General features: G+C 33.5%; 1 protein-coding gene across 2 annotated transcripts in view; it reads right to left on the bottom strand.

Annotated features, from left to right (window-relative positions):
• The window catches only part of LRPPRC (leucine rich pentatricopeptide repeat containing), a 99,276-nt gene that overhangs the window by 39,532 nt on the left and 40,488 nt on the right, over nucleotides 1-19,256 (bottom strand). For both annotated transcript variants that reach the window (XM_057741016.1, XM_057741017.1), the window contains exons 15-25: nucleotides 17,582-17,609; nucleotides 15,808-15,865; nucleotides 14,623-14,729; nucleotides 14,332-14,409; nucleotides 13,956-14,000; nucleotides 13,494-13,607; nucleotides 12,322-12,452; nucleotides 11,513-11,598; nucleotides 9,886-10,093; nucleotides 1,856-1,980; nucleotides 1,261-1,367 (exon numbers count right to left, since the gene is read on the bottom strand). In XM_057741016.1, the coding sequence (XP_057596999.1) occupies nucleotides 1,261-1,367; nucleotides 1,856-1,980; nucleotides 9,886-10,093; nucleotides 11,513-11,598; nucleotides 12,322-12,452; nucleotides 13,494-13,607; nucleotides 13,956-14,000; nucleotides 14,332-14,409; nucleotides 14,623-14,729; nucleotides 15,808-15,865; nucleotides 17,582-17,609 (1,087 nt within the window). The remainder of the gene's footprint in view (nucleotides 1-1,260; nucleotides 1,368-1,855; nucleotides 1,981-9,885; nucleotides 10,094-11,512; nucleotides 11,599-12,321; nucleotides 12,453-13,493; nucleotides 13,608-13,955; nucleotides 14,001-14,331; nucleotides 14,410-14,622; nucleotides 14,730-15,807; nucleotides 15,866-17,581; nucleotides 17,610-19,256) is intronic.

Genomic DNA, 19,256 nt, shown 5'->3' with positions numbered 1-19,256 from the left:
TTATCTGAATACCTGAGCTTTATTTCTGCTCTGATCAGTGCCTTACTAATACTGGTAACATGCATACAGAGTAGAGAACTCAACAGGCAGACAGCTTCCCCCCATTTTCAGATACATACACTGTGCACTTTCAATGAAAGAATTTATACCATTTTCTAGAAAATACAAATGAACTACTTGAGCTATAGAAACACCTGTCCAACACAGCATGCCCCACTTCCCTCTGACAGGAGGACAGATTGAATTAAAGACAGACAGAAAGAGAAGAAAGTTCTGAATTAATTTCAGAGTCCTCCTTTTTCATACTAGACTTTTCTCTTCTTTGAAAACTGTCAAGAGAAACTAATAATTTTCTGGAATGCGTGCCTGTATTTTCAAATCCAATATAAGCTGTCATCAACATAAAAACAAGGAGGCCAAACACCACCTTTACGTCGCGTCCACCATGGGCACTTTTGGAAAGACATGGAGTAACCGTAAACAATATCTGAGGAAACATAATTACTGATGCATTTACAAGTTTATTTTACTCACGTTAAGCAATATTTCTTAAGGTGATGAGTCCACCTTCTGTGAAATGATTTTTTTAGGGGATATGGAATTGTTTAATAGTGAAATTAATCACAATTTGGACAGACTTTATAGTTGCCCTTTGACTTACCAATTTCAGTAAGCAAAATTTCAATCAAGCCTAGATAAAATATACTAATCCTAAATAGCCCAGGTTTGTCACCTACCACTTCCCATAAGCTGCTTACCATAGTGAAAAAAAAGAAGAAGAAATTTTAAATTAAATGCCAAACAGTTGCAGACAGCACTTGTTTGGCTGATTAACTTGTAGACAAGCATTACAAATAAATCTGAGCATGGTCTGCAGCAAATTAAATTCCACTGCTTTTAAGAACAAAGAATTCCTTGGCAAAGAGGATTAGCAACTTTATACCCAGGAATGCCAGTTTAATTTAATTGTTCCACAATCCAAGATTTAATATGCAAATAAATCATTTTGATATATAACAGTGAATTTAACAAAGTGAAGAAACAAATTCAATATACAACCGGGCTGCCTTTTTTAACTGAACTGTAATTATACACAATAAAGAAGCTGGCCAAGTCTCCCCCCCACACCCCGCATTACTGGGACTGAATAATATTAACATGAATCAGAACAAGTGTAATTAAAGGTTAAAATTTTTAAACATATTCCTAATTAAGAGTCTAAATAGCTGTACAATTAGAATACTGTAGTTAAAATCATACCTCAATGATCTTCTTGGCCTCTTTGTAATTTCCTGTTTGTAGGAAAGCAAAGAAGAGATCATAGAGCATAGTCATTTCACCTTGTTCTTGGCTTACAAAGTCCATTGCTGGAGAGGAAATAAGAAAATTTATTAGAAGACAAAATACAGAGTAACACAATATCATTTAAAGAGTTCTAAACAAATACAGGAAAACTAAAACAAATATTTAGAATAACTTAAAGGTTATAGCTAAATCAACCAATTTTCTGTCACATTCCTTATCTAATTTATGACATTAAGTACCTATGACTAGCTTCACAGAGAACTGGTGAGGATAAGGGTGAAAATCCTAACAAAGGCAGACCATCAAGAAGCGGAGCAAAAAATAACAAGAGGGACAACTTTTCAAAATGAATAGTTACTAAAATCAATGACATTTATAAAATTAAAAATCTACCTGATACTTTTCTTTTCAAGTCAGAAGTGTAACAAAGTTTCTCTGGATGTGCTTGCCTTCCTGTCCAATCTTCTCTTCACAGCAACACATTAAGATTAAACAAGCAAGAGGGGGAAAGAGAAAACTAACAACACTAAAGTATTAGAAGGTGACTAACCTTTCTGAATTAGATCAGTCTCGCCTTTCTCGATCAGTTTACACAGGACATCATGAATCCTTGGTAGTATTTTATACTTTTCATAGCAGTCAATGGTGACTTCAAGAGCAGTAGGTAAGTCATCCCTTGGAAACATCAAAATATTAACAATGAATAAAATGTCTAATTAATTTGAGAGATATACAATGACCAGTCAAAATGTACATGAGTGAGTTTTATTTAAGGTAGACTACTACAAAGCCAAACTGGGGAAAAAAAAATACAAGAAACAATCCTTACATAAAAATCAATGTTCAGAGTATAGACATGATTAGTGGTTCCCTGTTTTCCCTCCTTCATCTTTTATTATTTCCCTTGCTAAATGGCACTTTTAAAAAAGTCCAAAAGATGAAGGCATTCTCTGACATTATGTATAAGTTGATAAAAGAATGCATTATTTCTAAAAACAAGGACTGCTGTCAAATATTTTTTCCAACCACCTTATGTTTATGGTCCTCAGTAATTTCAGATTTCAGAAACTTTATTAAATGTCCATCAATAGTCATCAAGAACTTTTCAAGCACTTTCAACCTTTCTCATCATATTTTTCATACTGCTGTCTCTCCAGGTAAGGAGGAAATAACTTTAGGATTCATATATATAGAAACTTACTGTTGCTAAACCCAGGATATTCTTAGGGTCAGTGAATTCTACAACACTTTAAAAGTTTTTCATTAGAGGGCAAACTTTTAAAGATTATTTCCAATTATAAAATCAAAGCTTCTCTTATGTAGTTAATTAATTAAAATAAAAAGATATTTTCATTAAATCAGTTTATTAAATAAGAGTGTGGAAATACATTCTTGTGGGTCCTCAAAACCTACTTTTTCCTTTCGAAAATGACAGTATGAGAAATTATTAAGATCCTGGAAAAGCTGTAGAGATTATGTGATCCAATTCTACTTGCCACCTTCCTTTATTTTTAAATAGATGAGGAAATTAAGGCATCTAGAGATGGACTGATTAGCCTAAGGCCACTAGGTAAACAGAGAAAGGCACTGCCATCAGGTCCCTGGACTACCACCTTTCAGTTGAGTACATCTAATTATACATTATGCACTATTAAAAGCAATGCTGTTTGTTTACCCTAATAAGGTGGTGTAATATGGAAAAAGAAATTACAGATTTTTGAAAAGAAAGTATGAAATGTACTTAAAAAAAAAAAAACAAACCCAGCAGCAGCAGCATGGTTAGAGGCATGGACCAAACTACAACTAGTGACAACAGTGGCAATCTGCGGAGAAAACATTTTCCTCACGTGTGCAACAGTTTTCAAAAGGAAGAAAGCCTTTTAAAACTTCTGTTGAAGCCCTAACATTTTGGTTCATTATACAAATGTTATGTTGCCCTAGACTGAATTACTATTTTATCTAGATTAAGATTTTAAACTGTACTAAAAAAAAGTAAAATACCATGAAGAAGCGTTAATTTTACCACAATAATACTGACACAGTGAAAATGAGCCTATCCTGATGGAACTCTACCTTATCCCCTTACTAAGCCCTGTTTACAGTGCATCTTCTGGCACCCCACAGAGTCATTTGAATTTTTGTCATTTGGGGTGAAGACTAAATTACAGGTTAATTTCAAAACTGCAAGTAGATGTTGCAGGCTAGATTACTGTCATACAAGAGAAATGCTACAGTAGCTACCACATATGATATAAGGCTTTATATAATCAGTATTTTCCCTTGCTTCAGATACAAGTTCAGTTATTACGTTTCCACAATTCCATTTAATGGAAAACTACCAAAATATTTTTAAGAGAAAAACTAACACACAGTGATGTTTAAAAAGCAGTATAATTTGCTTTTTCAGATCAATTCCCAAACTAGAATGGTACTGTCTCAACTGTATTTTCCCTACATTAGGTCAAAACTATCAATAAATAAATGAATAATTGTTCTGTCCATCAAGGAGACATGTTAATAGTCTTTGGTCTCCAAATGCATGCTTCTGAAGATTATATATGCTCAGAACAACAGAAAAGACAAGAATAGCAAAATGAAAATAATTCATATATATTTGTTAGTTATTTTAAATAACAAAGTCACTGACCCCAGGTTGCCAACAAAGTCACTGACCCCAGGTTGCCAACAAAAATAGAATTAGAAATCTATAATGAAACATTTCATAAAAAGTGTCCTTACTGATGACAAATGAACTAATGACTAGTTGTTTCTTTTCAATTCTTATTATCTACATTCTGACTTGTGTTTGGTTGGATCATGTCACTTTAAAAAGAGATGAAAATGTCCACTCCTCATATAATTTGATGTCATCATTAATCTTTCCTATTAAAGCTCGAAAACTTCGGGTGATGGAAATGAAAACTATGAGAAAGTATCTAAAATTCACATTGCTATGAAAATAGTTGTATACTCATATGACTTTTGAATTTCAATCCCAGTTGGTAAGTACTACATGCAGCTCAGCTACAGCAATGTGACACATTTCTAGAAGTGGTGATGAAAAGCAGATTATCATAAGAGTTGAACTCAAGGACCTTTGGGTTCCCTCCCAGTTCTAATACTCTAATGTGAAATTCTATGAACTTGAGCTTATTAGGTTCATCATCTCAAATGTTTCACACCAGTAGAAAAAATCATCACATGAAAATACCACTTCTATTAGGCAGGATGAAATCATAAGTGCAGCAAAATATCAAATGGAAAAAGGTGGAAACTGCCTTATACCTAAAATGTGGGGAAGACTATGAATCAGTGTAATTCTAGTTTCTGTGACCTAAAATGATTCTGTGGTATCCTTTGTACACTTTAAAACACTAGAACTGATTTAAAACTTTAAAATAACAATAATCCTTTGAAGAAATCTTGTTGAAAACATTAATTCTGGATTCAAAACTTACTCCATGCTTATTTCAGTACACACACATAATTCCTAAAGCTTTATATACAAATGATCACAAATTTTTAAAAGTCCAATCCTGATAAAAATTTAGCCACTGCTTTCACAAACTGCAAATAACACTAAGTGGAAATCAACACTATAACATACTACTGTCTCTAAGAAAAATCCACTGTAATATTGTCAATGATCAGACACGCCCTCAGTGTATTTCAATGATATACATAAAGTAATTTTCATAAATAAAACTATATATGCTAATAAAAAATAAGCAATCATTTTAAAATATTTTTGATTGATGAGAATTAACTCAACCTTTATCAAAATTCTGTGAGCCTATGAAATGAAAGCAAAACAGAAAAAAGGAAGATTGTATAATTCTAAATTTTTTAAGAACACACATATATATAATAGGCTGAGTCCAATAAGTAACCTGAACACTTAAAAGGGAGTTTTATTTATTAACCTAAATGGATTCTCCTGGCCCATATTAAAATTCATTCTAGAATTTCTAATTTACTTTTTAAGGGAACATGACCATATATAAAACTACTACAAACTAATTTTGCATCATCACATGGAAGAACATCCAAAAAGGCAAGCGTGAAGCTCATATGGCAAATCTGATGTTACCTCCTGTGTTAGCCCTTATTATGAAATGAAAGTATGCTTTTTAATGTCACTGACAGAAAAACAAATCCTGGACATAACATTTATATGAGGCTGATCATAAAAATATCTACTTAAAGGTACCAGAAAACAAAGTCCTCCTAACTCAAATTCCTTTATATGTAACTGTAAAAATCACAAATGTGTTTCATACACTCTTGAATTGTTAGCACAAGAATAACCAGTGACAACTATCTATTTACCTATAGGTAGCTTTAAACTTAGTCTCCTTCCCTATAGTAAATAACTTCCAATCCAGAAAGTATACTCAATTTAATCAAAACTTTAAATGACAAATATTGATTTTTTAATTGGAATAAAGTGCTTCAACATTATGCACAAAGTGTTAGTGAAGTGGCAATTTACCTAAAGAGCTTACTGACTGAAAAGCTCTCAAAATCTGAAATCACTTGAGAAAAGAGAGGCTTTGGGGGAGAAAAAAGTTTATAACAAGGGAGGGGGAAAAAACACTTCAACACTAAAAACTGACTATTCTATAAATCTTAAACAGATGTTCAGTGTGGAAAGAAATCAATTCGGGAGAAACCATAGGCTTCACAAAAATTATTCTCTTAAGAGAACCAGCCCTTGAAAGAGCTAAATGTTTTTTTTTCTGTTCATCTATAAATGAGGAATCTTCAAGGAGACTGGTGTTGCAATTACAACTAATCCTCCCCAAAAAATTAACTGTGTTGAAGGCTTTGTAATTTCCCTAGGTACAATTTAGCTGTCACTTACTTTAAAATTTACTCAAACATGCGTTCGGAACAGCACTAACTTCACATGTCAAGTGCTTTCCAGCCAATTGAGTCTAAACTGGAAGTCGGTGTTAAACAACTGAATGATTAGACAAGATAGCTCATTTCCCTGCTCTTTTGTTCAGAATAAAATGCCACATTTACATTATCAGGCTCAACAGGATTTTCTGACAGAGGGAGAAAAAACCCTACTGAACACTGTCCGTACTAAGCACATGAAGCCTGTCATTTACCAATCATCCTTCAAAAAGCAATAGCCATGAATGTAACTTAATTACGACCCAATGATCCTTGACGAAAAATCATCTTATCACTGTCCTGTCCCCCTAGGGCAAATGAACCACTTCTGTCCTTTGGCACTGATGATGCTAAATTCTTAATTGCAATAATGGAGTAAAAGAGCCAAACCTCCTTAATTTCCTTTCAGCACATAAAGAGTTTTACTCTAGAAGGCAAGCATTCCCATAAATAATAAAAGTATCCAATACAAATGAAGATGCCAAAATTGAAGGGGAGTGTATATGACAGAATAACCAGCATTGTAAAACGTGTATTTCCCACTTCTGCAACATATTAAAGTGTTACAGTAAGTTTTAAAACATACTGGTATAGGTTCATTTTAAAGAAACTGTGACCTTTACGAAGAACTCAAGATTAACTTACCAAGGGTTCTGGGAGGATTATATGCACAAAGTCCATGATTCACTTAAATGAAATGCATGTGGGTATATACAGATTATAACACAAATCAGCAGAGAAAAATCCTTAATAGAAAGCAGAAATTAAAGCTTCTTTGATCATTTGTACTAAATAATCCAGTTAAACAGCTTCAGATACTTTTCATATGCAATGAAACCAAAGGATCAGCTATACAACAAGTGAATCTGAAACGGCATCATACAAATTTCTATGCTTTTAAAACTAATGGCCCAGATTTCATTAATTTTATTTCCTTTACCATAGCATAAAGACTAATCAAAAGCTCTTTTAACCTATTTTAAAGCATTTCCTTCTTCCTTAATATGGAGGATCCAGGTCATCTTTTTGAATCACGCATGATTTCAATTTTAAAAAAAATTTTTTAAGTAGTTACAAAGGAAAATGTTCAACATTCATGTGGACTACACGTAGACATGTGGCTTATGGAACAATCCCTACGTAAACAAAACATGAAAATTTTGTTCAATTCAGCATATTTCTTTTCTGTTCAGTGCAAGTATTATTTCGATAATACAAATCAGATTCATTTAACAACTTCTTCAAAATTTTCCAAACCTGTTGTTATTTTGGATTTCCTTTGGCAAATGAATTAAAAACAAAATGTGTTATTTTTCAGAACTGTAAAAGTTTTTTATGCAATATCCAAGTAACAAACATACAGTATTAAATTTCTCCTGTGTTTTATCCAACGCTGGAAAAGTCAGTCCAAAATTAAGATCTACTGAATCTTAAAGATCATCTTCCTAAGGAACTCAATCTCATTGATTTGTTCCAGAGTTATAATATGTAAGTGACAGTCTTCTTCAGAGTCTTTGCAATGATTTTCCAAAAAGATGCTTGCCTTTGAAAGGATGAAGATTTTTTACAGTGTTCTGAAATGTTTCTCATAATTTTACCTCAAGTTTGAATAAAAGGCTCATTCTTCAGATGAGCTCATACCTGCTGAGGCCAACTACATGATATTATTGAAGATTAAACATATTTAATCAAATCGAATACACGTAGACTTTTGGGCAGGTTAGCATAGTTAATCCTAGTGCTGCACTCGTCACGATTCTGAATTAATTAGCTACTTTCATCAGTTGGGAGAACACAACTGAAAATAAGTTTCCAAGTCAATGTTTTCCTCCAACTTAGCCCCAACTAGGAGTGCTACTACTGTTTTCTGCAAAACATGAAATTTCCTTTATCTACTTTTAATTATTCTCCTGACTCTAAAAGAGTCAATAAAATCTTTTTATCATGATAGATGAAACTGAAAGATCTTGTCATGGCAACTGCCTCTGCAAAGCAAAGATAGTAAAAAACAAAAACAAATTCAGGCAAATAAAAACAGAAGGTAATAACTTCTCTTTGCATCTGAAAGTAGTAAAAAAAAAAATCATAGAAGATACTAATTTAGATTTCTCTAACCCAATTAACATGACAGTCAAATTTTACTGAGACACACAAACCTCTGACTATACTGTAAAATCAGAAGCACAGAGTATGCTCCACATTAACATCTGAATCCCATGCTATTTCCATTTTCCCTTGGGGGAAGTTCTCCCTGGTTCATGAGCCCCATCTGCAGACCTCTTTTGGAAAACTTTTGAATCTCCTCTGTCTTCACAGTATTTCTATTTGTAAGATACTTTTCTACCATGGCCCCGTTCGTGGAGGAGGGCCTAATTCTTCTGGGCACTGGGCCCATTTCTTTCAAATCCCTGTGCAGAGCTCCACATGCAATTTGCTGAGATGGGTCTTTTAAACAATCAAAAAAATTCTAGGAGGAAGCATATTAATTACAGGATTTCTATATAAAGTTGGCTGTGAACACAAGAACTCAATAACACAGTAATTGTTTGAATCACTATTTCTTTAAAAAGATGTAATGCTGAGATTGTGGAGGTTAAGATTTAGCCAAATCATCTAAGTTGATAAACTGTTTTTTGATTGGATGGCAAAGAAATTATTTCATAAAACATTTATGTGTATGTATATATATGCGCGCACACATATTTCCTAACAGAGTTAGTTAAAAGAGATGTTTTTTATTCCAAGTTTTAAATTTGATGCTAAATCATTCATTATATTCAATTCATTATACCCCCTAATAGATAAAGGAAAGCTACCAGAAATTTTCAGAGAATATGAGAACCGTTAAGATCTATCTTTTACTTTTCTTCTGGCATCGGTACGGTAACATTCAAACTAAAATCAGAAAGCCCCAATCACAAAATAAACAGGTTAAAAACTACATTAAGCCAAGGAAGAGATGACAAAGAGGTAAGATCTGAGAAATTTTTAAAAACAGAAAAGAAAAACAAATGCAAAAGGGAAAGAATAAATGATACTTTATCATCTTACTAAAATGTTTCACTCACTGTAAGAGAATAAGCTGACTTTATGATTTGCACTGGAAAAAATACCTTAAATTGGGCACCAACATAAACATTCCAAATGTAAAAATTTTCAGACTCAGTAAACCTTACCCTATAAATTCATCTTCTTCCCACAAGACACAGAGTATCTTCTATCACACCTACCTAAGCTAGAATAACTACTGTGTTGGTACATGCAGTTAAAATACTACATGGAGAAAAGGAGCAATGAAGAGACACTGCAACATCATTACCTGAATAATAGCCATGAAGCATAATCAGAAGCCCCAGAGAATCCTTCTTTCTTGTGTTTATTAATAATTAACACTCATAAGGCTCAAAATTGGGAAAAACCAGATTTGCTTTCATGTAACATCATCACATGCCCCACAAAAAAATCACCATAGATCATGCCATTGAGAAGTAATCCACAGGACCACAGGGCTGCTGGTGATTTTAAAGGTCACCTACTCTACAGTAGTCCTCTTACTCTGTGGCAAATAACCTCCAAGGCTTCCGCAGAACCATAGAGAATTTACAAAGTATAATCCCCAAATGATTAGATTCATTCTTTCAATGCCAACAATTAAAACTGAAAATTCAATTAACTTACTTTTCCAGATATAGGGTGACCAATGGGGAACTTAAGGTGGTAGATGGTTTCGCTAACCCTAGAGTCACAATGGCTTCATGCAACTGTTTTACTGTTTCAGTTTCACCTCTTAAAGCTGCGCCATTTAGGATGTGGAAAAAGGACAAGACCGTTGCATCTTTGATAAGAACATCCTTCTCTTTCATCTCCTTTAGAATGTTAATAGCATCTACAATGAAGTAGCACAAAAGACCCTTAGGTAATTTCATGTAGGGAAAACAAACTGCTATTAAAACAGCATTTCAAGCCCAGCAGGAATGTAAATTCTAGTGTATAATGCCGATTTCAAGTTAATTACTACTTGCATTTCTAAACGAGACTACAATTATAAATCCACAATAGCATGGTTTTATCATTTCCCTGCAACTTTGACTACAAATTATAGATAGGGACTGTGTGCCCACTCTGCACCACATAACCCTGTACGGTCTGCCCTATAGCTGTAAGATCCTCCTAAATGGATGCTTTTATCGTTCAGAGCTAACATCTGCTAAATCACACCATTGTTTCTCCAGCAGATGGCTTGTCAGGAGGCCAGATAATAAAGATGTGTTTACACTGTATATACAGCCAGACTAATGGTCTGATACCGATAGGGCCTGTTTGCTATGTCGATACTAATTAGCCAAGCAGAGCCAATGAAAGCTTTCCAAAAGACTGCATGTTAATACATTAGATTCATTAAGCTTCATTAGGAAGGCAGAAACAAACATTTTAGGATATGGAATAAGTGCATTTTTATAATGTTGTTCTTAATTATTGCACAGACAAAATGTTTTGACCGCTTTACAGAAAGTGATTTTTAAAAATCAGGCTAATCTTCATAAAGAATTTTCTGTGTTAGAAAGGTCTCCTAGGAAAAAAATTCAATGTTCAAATCAAGTATTTTCTCCATACATTTTGCACTATAAAGATTCTTAAAAAATCTTCTCTAGGAATAAAAGGAAGAGAGGGAGGTTAAAAAAGAAAAAGCTTCAAAATAAAGCCCAATGAGAAAGTTAAACAAGCAAATAGTAAGAATAAATTATCAAGGATAATTATATTAGGCTTAGCATTATCTTAACTATGAGAAAATTAGAGTATGCACATCAACTATATATAATCAGCTAGGCTCCCCCTGCAAACAGCTATATAAAACCTTATTAAAGTATACATTTTGTTAACGTTCTTAAGAGTGAAGACAAAGACTTCTGCAAAATTCATATTCTTAGATAAAGGTTATATTTATAGGTTTTATGTTCAGTCTTCTAAGGTTCTTAAGCAAAAACAGAGCCATTAGTGCAGGCATATAGGCAAATTGTGCCATAAGTCATGATCTTCAAACTCAATCCAAACAGCAATGCTAATAAAAACTAGCTGCAGAAATGCAAAAAGCACTGAGCTGTGCAAATGTAAATGACAAGCTTGCCAATCCATTAAAACTAATGGCCTACACTGTCCATGCAGCTCTGGCTGGATTCACATGCAAATTTGTATGCAAAGTGTTCAAGCACTTTGCAGGACATGATATACCATTAATATCAATTCACGTGTTATTCCAGTGGCAAGATCCTTGCATCACATATTTCCCTTATGTGCTGATGCTTACCTTGCAGCTTGCCATGTTTTCCCAATACTCTTACGAGTCTTACATATTTGCTGGTATCAAGCACAGCAGAAGAATCTAAACGGTCACTAAAAATTAAAGTCATATTTATATTATGTTAGAAGTTGTTTAACTGTTAAAAAAGGCTGCAATATCTACTTGATCACTTTTCAAAAACTCATCAGAGTCTGAACTGTTATTAACGTTGGCCTCTACATTTTAGCTAAGGTTTATTTTTGAAACCATATACAAATGTACATATAATTATATTCAAAGTGACACAGGAAGTAAAAAATCTAACACTACAAATATACTGCATCTTTCCATCTGCAAAAGGTACTAATAAGGAACTCTTTTGCTTCATGGCACTTAAGGTGATTCTAACTTTGTCATGGTTACTGAAATACCCCCAAAAGACATATTTTTATTTAGTAAATCTATCAGGATGGGAAACCAAAGATACCTGAGAAGTGGACTGAATTCTGTTTACACTGCAGTACAGAAAGGGGAATATTTAACAAGCCTTATAAAACAGTTACCGCCACCACTGTTGTGATACTGCAGTTGTATAATCAAGAGGAAAAAAACCTTGGCTTTAAGGAACAGAATGTCTTACACTTTAACAAAGACTCCTTGCTGAAAACAAGCCATAATTAATCAAAGAGTCTTACAGTATGAAATTTCGAAAACACTCGCAAAAGAGAATTTTTAAAATTCACATTACATGAGAGCAGTAGTCAATCTACTTCATCCATCAAGGACTGCATGTCAGCATAACTGCTGATGATCTGTTTCAGTGCCAGGGTACTCACAACTCTCGTTTCAGGTTCAGTGCATCTTCTGCATTATCATGTCGACAGCACAAATTTATTAAAGCTGCATAGCCACCGACAACCATATCTGATTCATATTTTGCTTTCAATTCAAGAGCTTTTTCCATGTTCTAAAATAAAGGACGGAAGTGAAAAAGAAATAAGAAATTAATACAAAAGTAAAAATGTAGAACTTCTAGTTCCAATGTTCAGAGTGTAAAAAAAGTTAATAGTACTTTTAAAATAAATGGATTCATGTTATTAACTTCACCCCGCTCCCTGGTATTTTTATTTGCCTTTTAAAAACAAGAAAGATACATATGCAGGGTTTATATGTATATGTGGGGATATATATGCAAGCTTTTTTCCAGCAGGAAGATTTGTTATCTGCACTGCAAAACAGGCCACTATGCCAAATTTGATTTTTCAGGTTTAGGTATATTATAAAAAAAAAGACTTCCAGATTAAATGTGTACCAAGCGAGCCCCTACTAACTGCACAGCAATATATATCATTGCAATGTTCCTCACAGTCTAGTTCAATATCCAAGTAATGTGAGGAAATATTTTAGAATTTAACAGTACCACATTATAACCTTAAAGTCAGGTTTTCTTCCCCTAAAAACACAGGCATACAACCAAATGATACTGAACTAGAAACCAAAAAAGTCTAGTGATATACCATAAATTGCAGGCACACACTAAAATGAACACAAAGTACAGCTGGACGCCTGCTGAAAAAAGGCAAGAGACCCTTTATCTCAGAAAGAGCTTTTTTCCAGCAGGAAAATGGAATTTCAATCCCTGCATTAACAGCCTAGTAATATTTGACTTGCAAATGACTACTGCATGTATCAGTTACTTGACAATCTAGATATAAGAGACTGGAGCCATGGCTTGAAAGGACATTTGGCATGTATGATAAACCTATCACGGCTGTTACTATCATTCACTTTGCAGATTATCATAAACAAACTAGAGCAACCCGAAAACATGCCATTCAAGGTGTAGCTGAAATTAGTTAACCTTTCATTTAATTGCATTCTTCACAGACATGATGTATAATAATCAATTGTAAAAATCATAAACATTATATTTGGCTTTGCTTACTTTTATCTATAAAGAAATTTTTTTACCTTAATAGCATATTTGAAATATTTAAACAAAAGTTACCTCTTCTGTACATAGCAATAATATGAGTTGCTTTAGGACATCTCCTATAGGTTGATTTTCAGCTTTTAGTTTTTCAAGTTTAGACTCCAAATCAGATGACGTAGGCTGTGTAGTCTACAGAAATGGAAGGAAAAAAGAAGGAAAGAAATATACTACAAAGAAAATGCGCCCTTTGGCACTCTTCCCTTTAAAGCGACCTTTCCTAAATGTCATAAATGCTATCAAGGATATTAATCTGGGAATCTGGGGATGGACTCCAGGAATTTATAAAGCTCCAGAGATTATGTGCAAATTTCTTAGATATGTTGATTTTTCTGAGATGGGAAATAGCTTTTACCAACTTCTTAGAGGTACACTGATGACAAAAATGTTAGGAACCACTGGACATATAAGGACACAGCCTAGAACTCTCATTAAGTGTGGTTATTATAGCATGTAGAATACACTCAAAAACCTACTTACTTTTCGAGAGTCTGTCTTCTCTCTTTCAACCAACATATTAACATCCTAAAATTGGGATTTAAATTAGAATTAGAAGACATGTGGAAAATATATTAGCCAATGTCAAAAGCAAATTTTGCAAGTCTCACTTCATTTTACTGCTATTTTTCCATCTTCCAAAATTTTCCAGAAATTCTTTATGACCACTGTAATAAATACTTTAAACACATTCTTCAATATATAAATAGCATTTACCAACAATCAACGAAAAGCCTTGTTTTAAAGATTGTCATTTAAATAAACTTTTGGCCAAAAGCAACATATTTAAATAAAATTTTAACATGCTTTTATATATAAATTAAGCATTTTAAAAAGTTGATTACTATTTCACACACACCTTAATCAATTCAGGAACATGGTAGCTATCCAGCAGATTACGAATGCCTCTGTAGATATTTTCAGGAATTTTTACATTCTGTGCAAAGGGAAGGGAAGAGAAAAAAAAAAACCCAGTTTTAGACAACCAAACTGAAATTTGTCTAACAGAAATTATCTCAGACATAATTTAAGTCTCCAACTCGTGTATGTCATTGAGAAGAGGTCTGGTTGTACTTAAAAGCAGCAATTTCAAATCTAATAGATACATGTCACGCAGGACAGGCATTATATAGCAAAAATGAAATGGTACCATCTCCTTCAGCTGATGGAAGTATTGTCTCAAACGCTCCTCCTTGGCCTGTACCTCTGAGTCACTCATGCTGTCAATCAAGTTATAAAGAAAATAGCCAACAGCTTCTGTGGAAAAAAACAAGAGAAAGCATTCCACTAAAATTACTGAGACTGTCATGTTATCAAGATTAATTTATAAGAAATCATTTTGGTGTGAGATGTCACCCTGATGAGAGGCTCTGAAATGGCAACAATGATCACTGAGGCATAGAGATTATGTGGTTTGGGAGCACATATCTAACTGGTGAGTGAAAGGAATATTAATTATTTTCAGACCGAGTGACAGCTTTTCAGTACTGAATCTTACTTCAATCTATTTTTTTCCACCACTCTGTGACAGAAGTGGTCCTGCCCAAGGCCTTACCCCTTTCCTGTCCAAATCACAAATAGTAAGAATAAATAAATGCCTTGTACACATTTCTATACTAATTTTTCGATCAGCAATATTTAGGGAAACATAAAATTAGAGAGGATTGTTAAATGTCGAGTATAGAAAGTTAAATAATTTTAATAAGCAGATACAGCAATCCTGTGGAGAGCTACCTATTAGCCAATGAAAAACCGAGATTAACAAACATGTTTTGTAACAACAGTAATTTTCCTATGCATTCGAGCATATAATGTATAGGGCCATGTGTTAATACATAGGATAGAAAAATATGAACTTTCAAGAAGGGTACCTTCTTACAGAAAACCATATATTCTAGGCTTTATTATATGAAAACAAAAATCATTAAATGTCATAATAATATATTCTGGGCAGTAAATTATATTTAAGTGGAAAAATCTACAAGACCTCTTTACTATTTTATATGTTTAAGTTATACCAGAAAAACATGAAAACCACATAAACACTAAGGATTACTCATTTTTAAGCCTATTTTGATTGATGCTATAAGAAGCATTTCTTCAATATCTGAAAAGAAAAACCCTCCCAACCCTGTCTTTAAAAAAATAATTATAATAAATCCAAACACCTCATAGATCTCAAAATGTTGCAGTTATCAATATAAAGATTTACAACCAAATGTTTTACAATTTTACTTTCAAAAAGAAAATGTTTACTGCTGTAATCCTTCTAGCCATCATTACACAAAAGAATGGATTTGTGGATAAGTTACAATCATCGAAATTGAAACGCTACCCGTTGGTCCTAGAGGCTCCTGGCAATAACGTCCATCCTTGTACAACAGCTCTGTTATCTGGTAAGACAGAAAATGCGTGCATTGCAGCAAGAGAAGCAAACAAGAACAAATACAATCTGAAACTGAATTCTTGAAATAATAAAGCCTCTCCCCAGTAAGGTATTATTCTGTATCATAGTAATTCAACACCACCCCCACCTGCCAAGGAGATTGTTTTGTTTTTAAATAATAGGTTTGTCTTTTAAAAGCAAAAACAAAACAAACCCATGTTGAAGGAAAACTGCAATGTTTCATGAAATGTCACTAAGAAAGTCTCTAAACTGATCTGTGTATATATTGTTTTAAATAAATTGTTATAATAGGAAATAGCTTACAGGAATTATCAACCAATGTTATTTGTCATTGTGTTGTTTTTGGTCTTGTTGAAACTGGACCAGTTTCCTCCTCTTAAATGAAGTTTTACAGAAATAAGAAAGTAAAATATCCTGGACTACCAAATAACTTTTTTTTTTTTTTTTTAAGTTTTTCAACATTTTCCCAGTCATTTTAATGGCATTAAAACAAAAGGGGGTCAAAAGTTCTAACATGTTTATTCTCATTGACTCTTATCAACTGAACACACAAAAACTAAAACTTACTCTTCAACGTTAATTCTGCCCACAAAATTTCAATTAAAAAAACCCAAATATGTATTTTATGATGAAAACAATTACAAGACCTACAGTACTGACACATAACTTCTGAACACAGTATTTGACTACATATCCACAGACTGAAGATAATAAGAAAGGAAACAGTTTTCTGAAGTGATATGAGTTAGGAATTCTGAATTACTTCATGTGTATACAACGATCAAACTTATTTGTTCTTTAAAGAGTACCTGGCACATACCTTAAGTATACTTCCTAACATGGAAATGACCATATCCCCTTACTCCACCATGAAACCATGCTGCAGTTAATAGCAATTCAAAAGACAGTTACTGTAAAAACTGTTCAAAAGCAAAGCAAATGAACAATCTTTACCTACAAACTGTTTTTTAACCAACACAGACATGTGCAGAAGATAGATAATAAATTCTACCAGAAGTTGTAGGCATACATTAGACATAACAACAGCCACATTTAATACCAAATTTTGAACAAAGACACATTTAATAAATCAATGAAACATCTTTCTAGTCAAAAAATTACTCCTAAATATAAATACCTCAACCATATAACTGACTGTGTAGTTTGAATGGCAGTTTAAGTAATACTAAAAACAGAACTGAATGAAAATAAGATTTTAAAAAATTTTCAAATTGGGAGTGCCAATCAATAATATGCATTCTGATTTTATTAAGCTACAAGTATTCTTGTAATCCAGCATAAGGATCATTGTACTTCTTGCATAAAAGCAGTTAACTTCTTAAAAAGATAGCAGTTTAAAATTGATTTGTGTATCATTCATATATAGATATACATATACACTTAAACATATACACACATGCATATAATTTTTAAAATAATTATTAAATCTGTATGGTCATTGCAATAATGTTAATAGTGGTTTTTCAAAAAAGTTGAAAACCTTATGAAGAATTTAGGACAAAGTAAAGGATTGCTTCAATAATAAATTTCATGCTCCAGAAAGGCAGTTTTAAAACTAAAACTACCAATTTCAAGATTCCAAATTCAATAACTTATAATGATACATGATAAACGTACAGAGCTACTATAACTTTTGCTTTTTATATATCATGTTATGATCTGCAATATTAGGAATACTTACCTTGCTCCAAAGATTTATATCCATAGACCTGCAGGGGGCAGCAAAGGATTAAAAATAAACAGGTTTAAGAAACACTAGCAATTATTATATGCAATGCATACAGATCAAAGCCTAAAAAAAAAAAAATAAGTAAATAAGTGTTTCCCAAATAAAGGTGAATTTTCAGGGCAAGGTAATTTAGAAAGATTGATTCTCACTTACTTTGAACCCTCAAAATAAAGAGTAGTTTGGGCAAGAATCAGTAAGAACCATCTCTAAATCTCGGGGTCCCAGTTTGATGGAAAAGAATATTGCATGGTCTGAAACTGTCTGCCCACAACTGCTTATTACTTGTAATGGTAAGGACGGTAACCACATACGGTGAAATCGAACCAAAATCCTCACAGTGATCAAAATTCACATCACTAATGAGATGCTGATGGACACATTTTAGATTTAATTCCCTGAGAAGGACAGAACATCACTTCTCCAGCATTCCAGTCAGGGATGTAACATGAAGCTAGTCATGGGGAACCACTAAGAGGAACATTTTAGAAAATAACTGGCCTATATTCTCCAAAACTATTAATGTCACAAATGACAAAGGCTGAAGAAATGTTTCAGATTAGAGAAAATTAAGAGAAATTTCATCCATCCATCCCTGAACTGGATTCTGTTCTGAAGTGAGCAAGAAAGAGAAAATAATTGATAAAACTGGTATATGAGCTACATTAGGAAAATATATTCCATCGACGTTAAATTTCCCGAATTTTTCAACTGCGATGCGGTTGTGTAAAGGGAATATCCTTGTTCTGTGGAATTATATACTGACACATTTAAGGATAAAGGGTCATAAACATATGCAACCTAAGCCCAAATAGTTCCAAAAAAATTAAAATTTATATATACATGTGTGTATAAATAGATGGAGAGTGTGTAATGATAGTGTCGCAAAATGCTAGAAGTTAATAAATGGGGTATACAAGACTTCTCTGTACTACTCTTGTAATTTTCTATAAACCTGAAATTATTTCAGGAAAGCAAAAAGAAGGCTCACCCAAATTCTGACTGTTTAAACGAAAAATCATTTACAAAACTGGGTAACCAATGAATCCTAGTCTTACACTATTTCTAAGCTTTGTAAACTTAGTATCTACAAGCTTTGTATGTTTAACTCAAACATAGAATCTACTTTAAGAAGACTGTGTTTTAATGATAATTTACATATTTATTATAATTATATATATCATACTTACATTGTGAAATGCCCACAAAACTTGCAAGCCTTTTTAAACCTATACCCACAAAATTTCATAGGCCTCTTTAAACGTGAGGTTGGGCAGTTTGAGGTGGACTGGTTTGGTATAATGAGTCAATAAGGCGCGTGTTGAGTTAAGGTGCACGCGCTCCCTCCTTCCCTCCCCCCATTTCTTTGTTTACTGGCTGCGTTGGGTCCTAGCTGCCGCAGGAGGGATCTTTTGTTGTGGCACACAGGCTCTTCATTGCAGCCTGTGGGCTTCTCTCTAGTTGTGGCATGTGGATTTTTCTCTTCTCTACTTGTGTCACGCGGGCTTAGCTGGCCCGAGGCATGTGGGATCTTAGTTCCCCAACCAGGTATCAAACCCTCGTCCCCTGCACTGCAGGATGGATTCTTTACCGCTGGGCCACCAGGGAAGTCCGGTTTTTTACTTTAAAA

Source organism: Hippopotamus amphibius, chromosome 7 (assembly GCF_030028045.1).
Source record: "Hippopotamus amphibius kiboko isolate mHipAmp2 chromosome 7, mHipAmp2.hap2, whole genome shotgun sequence".
Classification (NCBI taxonomy): Eukaryota; Metazoa; Chordata; class Mammalia; order Artiodactyla; family Hippopotamidae; genus Hippopotamus; species Hippopotamus amphibius.
The sequence above is the reverse complement of the archived record's forward strand: the minus strand, read 5'-3'. Positions and strand labels throughout refer to the sequence as shown.